This window comes from Atta cephalotes, assembly GCF_000143395.1.
Source record: "Atta cephalotes unplaced genomic scaffold scaffold00030, whole genome shotgun sequence".
NCBI lineage: Eukaryota > Metazoa > Arthropoda > Insecta > Hymenoptera > Formicidae > Atta > Atta cephalotes.
In genome coordinates, this window is record NW_012130094.1 from 1,747,114 (window position 1) to 1,757,673 (window position 10,560).

Here is a 10,560-nt window from a genome sequence, read left to right on the forward strand (position 1 = left end):
ATATATATATATATATATATATATATATATATATATACATATATATTTTTTACAAATATTTATACGTACATATTTGTTAAGTACGCAAGATGAAAGTCAAATTTGTATCTCTGCGGTAGTGGAAAATCATCAATCGAATGTTGACTATAATGTATTGTATTTAATTTACGTAATTGAATAATTTTTCATTATTTATTTTTATTTTCTTCTTATTTTACACATCTGTCATTCTTCGAAAAATGTAAAATTATTACTAATATATACAATAATATATACAATAATATATATACAATAAACAATTATTAATATAAAATTTACTCCTACATTTTGGAAAAATTTAAAATTTATGAAAAGCCGTGATTTATGTGTTGATCATTTCGAAGAGCTGCATTATAGTAACTCTTCAGTAACTCTTCAAGTAACTCTTCAAAATGATCAAACATGTATTTCGCGGTTTTTTTATTAATTTTAAATTGTACCGAAATATAAAAAGGGATAGGAATAGACTTTAAAGATACCTATTATTTAAGATAAATAAAAACTAATGTAAAAGAGCAATGAAAAGTATTACAATTGTAGTATCCAAATGTCAGTTTTCAGGAGAATTATTTGCACAATAATGTTCTTCTTGTTGATAAATTATATATTTTTAAATAATACAAAAATGTCGAATAAATATAAAACACTGAATAGATACAAAATTATATGCATTGATGTTATAACATTTGTTGCAAATACCTTTAGAAAAATTGTAAATAAAGATGCTCAATGTTATTACATTGCACAAATACAGTTACAATACTATTCATTGAATTGGAGAGAAAAATTCTTCCGAATATCTTCTTCATTTCTTATACAGCACTAGATTCGTACTATTACTTTGATACTATTTCGATATTTTAGAATAAGTATATATACTCTAATTAAATTTAATTAGAAAAACAATCACAGAGAGATCGCGAAATCGGTCAAATGATTTACGTGAATTTGCCGCTCGACTTTAAGAAAAAGATTTTTTTAATACCTATTAAATTAAACTAGATTCATTTGTATCACTTTCCTTTTCGTTAGTATTTTAAGGAGTTCAAAAAGATAAAGAGTTGAAAAAAAATGCTAACACCCCACTTTGAAATATTTTAAATCCACAAGAGTGATTTTATCGAAATTAAAATATTTTCAAAAATGACAAAGTTAATTCTCATCCCATTTTTTTAAACTTCAGTATACTTACTTCTTTAAGGGTATAAATGAAACCGATTGAGGTACAATCGGATACAAACGATTATAAAACAGCATCCGCTTGCGGATTTAAAATATCTCAACATGACATTTTTTTCAACTCTTTATATTTTTAAATCCCTTCTTAAAGTATAAACAATGGTACAAACCTAGCTTAATTTAAGACATATTAAAAAAAATTTTTTTCTTAAAATCTACAATAGTATCAGGTTTATATAGGTGATCGAATGTTTTGAAAAGGACTCCACATGATTTATATAAAAAAATTGTTTTAGTTAATTTGCTTGAATCAGATGTGACATGTTATATTATAATTCTTGCATCCCTGATCAGAAATCTAAATGGACCATACACTTGCATGTTTAATTTCTAAGAAAAAATCATTTGAAAGTCTCTTTTATGAGATCCGTTCATACGTTTGCTTACACGAGTTTATACTTGTGTGCTCGAGTATATATATTTGTATATATATTTTATTTATATATATATATATATATATATAAAATATATATACAGCAAACTCGTGTAGATAAAAGTATAAAAGAATAACTAACCTATTTTTCCAGGCATAAATTCTGCAGTAATCGTTCGGAATATTGAACATTTGTATTACAGTGTAACTTGATGCATTCGCATACGAATATATACGCATTGTACTTTGCTGTAATTTCTTTTTTAATTAATAAAGTGTGATATTTACAGTAGAAATTTTCATTACAAATACTGAAAGAAAACATACATATGTAGATATGTATATTAGTATGCAATCATATACAGGGTTTCCATGTAAGTGGCGACTCTTTTTTTTTGTAAACAGAGATTAGTCCTAATAAATATAATATGATTGATGTATTAATGATATGTGATCATCTGATGATGACATGTTATTATCTGATTAATATGTAAGAGTCAGAAGTTAATCACGTCGCAAGATTACAGAAAATCTAAGTATACTCACAATAGTGTTTAGTTAGAAATTATGTTTAATTTGATATTATATTTATTAGATCTCTGTTAGTTTTTTAAAAAAGGATGATCACTTATATGCGAGGACTCTGTATATTTATATATAGAGTCCTACTCTATAAAAATTTTTTTATCAAAATTATATCTTTTTAAGTTTATAACATTCTAATATGTTATATTTCTATATTTTTATAATATTTTTATAATATTATAATATTATGATAAATAAAATAAAAATATAGAAATATTAAAAAATTTTTGTTTCTCTCCTTCTATCTATATAATATTTTATAGATTTTTATACTATAGATAATTATATATTTAATGTTAAGTTATATATATAATTAATATAGTACATACTATACAATAATTGATTTCATTATAATATTAAAAATATTTTTAATTTCTTTTTAAATTTAGGAATTAAACTTTATCATATTTTTATAAATGATATAATAACGTTTTGCATATAATATAATTCTCTCAACGTTTCAATAAAATTTTATTAAAGTTGGATGTTTCTTCTGGCAAATTATACATTAAAAACATAAAAAATGATGTCATTTGATGTAAGAAATAATTACAGTTTTTTGCGAACTCAAACACAAAAATTATAGAGAATTACTCAGAAACGTATTACTTTAATGTCTAAGTATATTTTTGATAATACACAAATATTAAAATGTCACTATATCAATCTTTTTTAATTAAAGAAGAACAATGATGTGAAAATGAATTCAAATAAAATAAAAGAATACAAAAAAAAGGAAAAAAAATTCTTGTAATTAACAATTAAGTTCGAAAGAAAAGAAAATATACGTACCACTTTTTGTGTACAAGAGGCATTGTCTCAAATTCATATTCAAAAATGCTATACATCCATTTGTGAATCTTATTAAAATATATTTCTGCTTCCAAATGTGGGTCTATATTTTGAATACGCTTAAGCCAAAGATCGTACATTTTTCCATAGTACGTTTCACTGACAACAGTATTTATAGATGACAGAGTCCTCAGCAGGTTACAGCAAATTGTTTTGTGTTTGTCGCTTGTCATTTTTTTTATAACATTTTTAGAAAACTTTACGATTGCGTATAGCAGCATTATAAAAGTGTGCTTGGGAAATGTGTCTAAATACATCAAAGCGACTTGCGATACATCGGCAGTGATACGTATTATGTTTTCGTATGCCATCATCTCGTCGGTCCAACCAAATTCATTCCAGAATATGAATGTCAATTCATTTGCAAATACTATGTACTCCTTCTCGTAGCAATGCAACATTATGTGACGTATAAAAGCCTCTCGATTAAGCTTGAAAGATTGCACAAAACTGCGTAATTTGGGATGGCATTGTGGATCTGTGCGCAATCGTCGATGCATAAAGGAGCAACGTCTCTCGTATTCCTTTATTATATTCATTGTATTCATCCTAGGTCTCGTTTTTTTTATATCGAGTGGTTCTATATGATAACTATTTAAGCTTTGTATTGCCTTGTAATCTATATTTGGTAGTGGATTCGATGAGTATAATAGATCAGCGATTATGTCATTTACAAGTTTTATCCCAAGTTTGTATAATGCGAATTTTGAAAAAATTGCATTAAATTTCCTTAGCAGTGATGTCTTCTTAATTAATATCATTATTAAGTATGTGAAATTAGTTTTATATGTATAGAGCTTTCTTGCCACGATGTTTTGTATATGTAATAATATAGTACGTATGTTGATCTCTTCAAAATAGTTACTTCTCAGATAAGGGATATAAAGTTCGTGTATTACATCATCTATAGTCACCATCTGTGAAAAATTTAGGAATAAAATATTAAAAAGAAATTTTAATAAAATGATAATTCGTAAAAAAGAATGCAAATTATTATTATATCATGTATGTTTTAATCAGAGCCTAACAGTACAATTGATCAAAATTATATTCAAATAATATACTTAAGAAAAATGAATACATTCTTGTTTACTAAATGTATACATACATAAAATGTTAAATTAAATATCTGTTTTAATATTAAAAGATTTGTGTCTTAAAAATAATAAATATGAATAAATAAAGTTACAGAAAAAATTCCTCTCGTATAACTTTCCGTAATTTTATAAGAGAAAAATATAACAAAAATATACAAAAATATTTTAGATTTTTTTTAATATCATATAATATTTTGTTTAATTAATTCTTTCAAAAAATTTATTTTCTTTAAAAATATTTAAATAATCTGTTTGGTCTTCCTTTATAATAACATAAATAATTAAAAATATTGTAGATTTATACATAAATATTATTACGATTGAAATATAATTTAAAAAACAACATTGTGTATCACCTGATAATCCAATAATTTATTTATAAATGCCCTGAAATTTATATGCCATGCCGTGTGTTGCTGGAAAACTATATTTTTCAGAATGTACATCAACACATTTGAATAATCTTTTTTTATGTTGTAATAGTCATGAATAAAAAATGCAAACATGTTACTTTGGGATAAAATGCTATTGGATGATTCAACATTCATTTCATACAAAATTAACTTGCTTAATACAGCTTTTGGATTTAATAGAATAAAGATCAAAAGGGCACGGCATCTCTGAGAAATAGTAATCATCATTGATCGCGAATTATTGAATTCTTCAACAAATAAATTTTGTCGTAAGAATGTGTCAAAGGACTTTTCATTATACAAATATTCTAGGCAATTGTCGTCAAAATGTCGCTCCATGTATTGTAATATGATGCTGTGCAAATTGTGCTCTTTTAGATGGATCAATATTTTCAATACCGATATGTATACCCGATATTTTTCTGTTTTAGTATGCAAATATGGGAATTTATAATAGAGATATTCGAGTATAACATAAAAATCATTAAGATCCAAAAATTTTACTCTCTGTCTTATAAAATCTAATGTATACAGATCCCACTCTTTATAACGTTTAATCAGTTCCTTTATACCATGCAGCTTGCCCTTGGCGATATCATAACAAAGTTCTTGAAGAGTTAAAATAGATTCCTCAGATTTCATTAACTCTATAAGTTGCTTCAGGCAAAGAAATAATTGTTCATTTTTCATCAAAATATTATTCTGTTTCATAAATTCTCTAAGATAGTGACATTCCATAATGATAGCACGATGTAGTGAGATCATAGTGTTCTCATCGTCAACGATATTTCTCCAAATTGTACATTCGAAAGGATCAACATGCTTGATTTGGTTCAAGAGTAGAGTGATCAATTTCTGATCTAATGTTATTATAATGGATTTTACCTCGTTTGAAGAAAGTATGTGGTAATAATTCGTATGTTCATTGAAATTGCCGCATGTGAGTCTGAACAGCATTGCTTGATCATAATTTTCCAAATAATTTTTAATTTTGCTACTTGTGCACTTTTTAATACACTGAAGTATATTCTTCACTAAAATACCGTGTTGTACGTATTTGTTTCCAATATATAAATTATGAGAATTGATAAACTTAGGGACAAGCAAATTTAACAATATTTCGAAATACGTTATTAATTGGTGAACGCATTTCATCACATTTTTTATTGATATAGTACCTAAGTGCAACCATAAGCATTTATAGTATATTTTGTAGATTAGAAGGAGAATAAGGCGTCTGGCTCGTGAGAGTGTCAATTCATTTATATGTTCAATCGTTATTTGTAAGATCTCTACGCATAAATCCAATGGTATGTGCACGAGCGATTCAATCAGCAAATCTTCACACTGCGAGTACCATAGTATCTGTAGATATTATATAATTAAACTATGTTAAAAATAGATAATATGAAATATTTATTTAACACCTAGAGAAAAGTTATATTTAAATTAAAGAAATCGTTTTTTTGAAAAAAATTGAAGTGAAAATAATACCTTTGAGAAAAATAAAAATTAAAAAAAATGACATTCAAATCAAAGAAATTTTTTTAAATCATATAGCAATGCACAAATTTCTTTGATTTAAACAAACTTTTTTTTAGTCAAAGAAACTTTTCTCTGAGTGAAGAATATAACTTCACTGTATACGCGCACGCCGCGTATGTATACATTAATCATTATACACATAGGCGCACACATTTTATATGTATATAAAATAATTAAATGATATTATAGCTATTTTACTTTTTCATTAGTTGGTAATATTTTTCTCTTAACGCTATAGAAACTATATAAGCTTTTTTATTGTGGAAAACTCCTTTGATACGTCAATCTTTTGTATCGATATTTAATATAAATAAAGATTATTCAAGAAAAACAGAAACACATTATTATTATCTCTAAAAGTATGAATTTAATTAGTAAAATGAAAGAAATCTCTTTTTCGTTATTTTATTATTGTTTTATTATTGTGATATATATAAAAAAGGCAAGAAAATTAATATAATATTTCGAGTATTCTCTTACTCTTACACTGTGTATGATAATATATGATTGATAAATCACCTGTACGAAGAGACAAGGTGATAGTTTAGGCCATATACCGACTACGTGGCCAAATCTCATGTCTTTTTTGAGAAGATATTGTGAAGAAAAATTCGTATTCAATAGTAAATACTTGTAACATGTTATAAATGTTGGCAAAAAGTTATATTTTGTGTTGAAATCATTGTCTGCAATAAATATTTTAATATTATACATCCCTAGTCGGTCCTTCAGATAGTACATAATCGTTTTTGATACTTCATCAGTGGAACGCATGTTTTCATTCGTAGCTCGACACGAGAGAAATTTCAATTGGCCATGTTGTTGTAGCGATAATAAGAGAACTCTTATGTCCTCAATAGTCTGCAGGTTAAGATAGAAAGTTTGATCCATCTTGATTAAAAATCTGAGAAAATGATTTAAAAATCAAGATCTTAAATGTAATAAAGTATATAAATAATTTATATATAACAGTATTACATATGTATATATATATATATATATATATATATATATATATATATATATATGTATATATACATATGTACATAAAATATATTTAAATGTTATATGCAATATATGTATAATGTTAAAAAATAAATAATAAAACTAAAATAAAATACATGAAGATGTAAATGTAATAATATTAATGTAATTCTTATTCTTTTACTAAATTGATTCTTTTGTAAATTTCATTAAAGTAATTATTTTAAAAAATTAAAAGATAAAATTAAAGAACAAAAAGTTAGCTGATATAAATTAAAATTAAAAATATAATTATACATATAATTTTTATTTGGAGAAATTAGAATAAACAAGTTTTTTTATATTAATATACAGTAGTGTGTAAAAGTGTTCGATTTTTTAAGTAAATCAAATTGTACTGAGATGTAGAGTACTGTTTCTCTCAACAGGTTTTCTTACATCTTTTCTTTCTACAATTAGTCAGTTAATATAGAAGAGAGGAAGAACCTAGATATATCTTTCAATCTCTGATTCTACATCAAAATATAATATTTTTGCTTTCTATAAATACATAATTTTTATAATTATAAATTCTTAATATAGATCAGCACAATTATCTATATAACAGTTATTATTAATTAAATTATTATTATTATTGCTAGAAAAGACAAGCTAAAATTTTTTATTTTTCGCTAAAGAATATTTAAATAATGATAAATAGATAATATAATAAGAGTTTACATAATATATATAAATTTATATAGATTAAATTTATATAGATTTATAAATTCTATCTTAAAATTGCTCTTATATGCCCTGAAGCCTCTTTTCGTTGAGGCTATTAATACAAATTTAGAATATTTCATTATATTTCTGTTATATTATATGATTTCCATTATAAAACACAAAAATTTCAGCTCTCTCTCTCTCTCTCTCTCTCTCTCTCTCTCATCAAAATTTCTTATTCAAATTTAAAATTTTTTCTTTCTTATTCAACATTTATCTTTATCATCACAAATAATTTTCCATATATCTTTTTTACAATTTCTTATCATCAAAAATCTTATAAACTAATAATTATCGAATTATTTCTTACGTCATCGATTGGAGTATTGTTGATTTTTTTGTTGTTTGAACGAAGCTATGATACACGACTAGCACACAGATACACGGTATAGCAGCAATCAATGATTGGAATATCACGAATAGTCGTCACAATTCGTGTTGCTGATTAATCTTGGATAAATTGTTTGCAGCGACTGTTGTTGAACATTTTAAGACAAAATACACACCAATTTTTTAAATTTTTGGACGTTCGAATTTCGAATCGATGATATCGATGTCAGTCTTGAGTTCGACTGTGTCAAATATTTTGAAAACACGTGCGGTCGACATGCAGTTGACTTTGAAAGCGATTTGTAATTTCATTTAATGTTGAATCACATCAGATAATAATAAACTAAAACGTTAAAATATACATTTCATTCCTTCCTACTTATAATAGTTCGATTGTATTAGACAGTTCGTCAAATATTTATCTACTCTCTCTTTGTGCAAAATATAAGGACGAAATAGACGTAATTTTTAAATTTTATTAAATTTTATCATGCACACATATACATACACACATATATTTATATATACTGGGTGTTCAGTAAAGATCGTACTTCAACACTTAAGGATTGATTCCTAAATTATTTTGAGACAAAAATTCTTTTGAAATAGTCAATATCAAAACAAGGCTAAATTAGTTTTTGAATTATAAACATTCAAAATTACCGAATTATATCATATAAAGTTCAGTTTAGTATTTAGTAAGTACGCTTAGATACAGTTGGATTTTCCGTATTACATCTAAAAGCGCGAACTTTAAGCAGTACAATTTTAAATGCTTATATTTAAAAATCATTATATCTCCTCGACATTTTGATATTTTACATAAAATTACTATTTATACTACTATATATACTACTAAAGTTACAATGAGATTCCAAATGAATAAGGTGTTACAGACTTTATTTTATAAACTAATTTATTATTTCGCAGTGTATTTATGTATAATTTTACATTGTATAATTTTAATTGTTCATTTACTTATATTATATACGATGTCCCTAAATCACTGAGAAAATTTCCTTTTAAGAGTTTTAAGATTATTTGGAATATTCTAGGATTTGGAATATTCTAAGATGGAAATTCTATTACGAAAATGTCAAGATTATAATAATTTTTAAATTAATAGCAATTAAAAGTTCTTCACAGAACTGGTATTTCGCGTGCTCAGGTGTCATGAAAAATAGTAAAGATATAAAAGAAAATACAAAAGATCTTCTTAATATCAAGATTATCATATAATTATGTAATAATATTTTTACTTAAAAATTGTTCCTGCTTTTACAGAATTGTTTAAAATATTTGTACATTACATATGCATAATTAATATTGGAATATATCACAAAATATCAATTCAATAGCATGATACTCTATACGATATGCACCAAAATGTGATTCGAAAATTTTAATCACTACTAATTTAAAAATTATTGTATCTCTATATTTTCGCCTAGAATATTTCAAAAAATTCATTCTTCTAAAAAGAAATCCGATAGCTTAATTATATATATACAATTTTTTTTAAATATCCGATCAATTTACACGAATAATTGTACTAACGGTAAATAATATAATTAAAGGAATGGATGGAATAAAGGTACAATTCTACTTAGGCCCTTTTTCCGGCAAGCTTTTTCATAATATTGATCGTAATAGAGAAGTATTGTAACATATAACTTCTTAAAGATACTACATAAATTCATTTGATATTGTACCCATTTGGGTATAATAAAAAAATAGCAAGTTATTTTAATTTTTATTAATATCAAGATTTTGTAATTAGGCCTTTATTCCGCCTATTCCCTCATTTTTTTTTCTTGCGTGATCAAAATCGTATTAAATTACATCATATTCGAATAAGTTGTAAAAATCATTATACATTATTCAGTATGATTTTTTAATACATTATTCATTCATCTCTTTATGATATGCTTTCAGTTATTAACATGGAACATTTCTTTTAGATTTAATGTTTCGAAAAGACTCATATATCTATTTCTTTTCATCAAATTTTCATAACATAAGCATTAAAACTTAAGTTATTTACAAGAAATTATTTTTAGTTATTACTTTTTTTAATTTGCAATATAATATTCCCGTTATAAAAATATAAAATTTTTATAAGGGAAATTAATTAGGGAATTTGGTTTATATAATGATAGAACTGAAACATATAATTGAGAAGAAAAAATTCGATGAAGATAATGTTTGTCTATATACATTTTAAATAAAATTCTGTCATATTTTGTTTTTAATCTTTTATATGTATATTCTATTAATCTCAATCAGTTCAATAATATATATCACATATATACATACACACACATATATATATATATAT

General features: G+C 24.5%; 2 protein-coding genes across 2 annotated transcripts; both read right to left on the reverse strand.

The window, feature by feature from the left end:
* Nucleotides 1-1,793: 1,793 nt before the first annotated feature.
* LOC105620870 lies at nt 1,794-3,636 on the reverse strand. The gene is made up of 2 exons (XM_012202346.1): nt 3,029-3,636; nt 1,794-1,962 (listed from the first exon to the last, which is right to left on the reverse strand). Exons 1-2 carry the CDS (start codon nt 3,634-3,636, stop codon nt 1,794-1,796), a joined length of 777 nt encoding a protein of 258 aa, XP_012057736.1.
* A 1,284-nt stretch (nt 3,637-4,920) lies between these two features.
* On the reverse strand, nt 4,921-7,034 carry LOC105620918. Its single transcript, XM_012202394.1, has 4 exons — nt 6,663-7,034; nt 5,777-5,963; nt 5,131-5,632; nt 4,921-5,020 (listed from the first exon to the last, which is right to left on the reverse strand). The coding sequence occupies exons 1-4, from the start codon at nt 7,032-7,034 to the stop codon at nt 4,921-4,923; spliced, it is 1,161 nt and encodes a 386-aa protein (XP_012057784.1).
* Between the last annotated feature and the right edge of the window lie 3,526 nt (nt 7,035-10,560).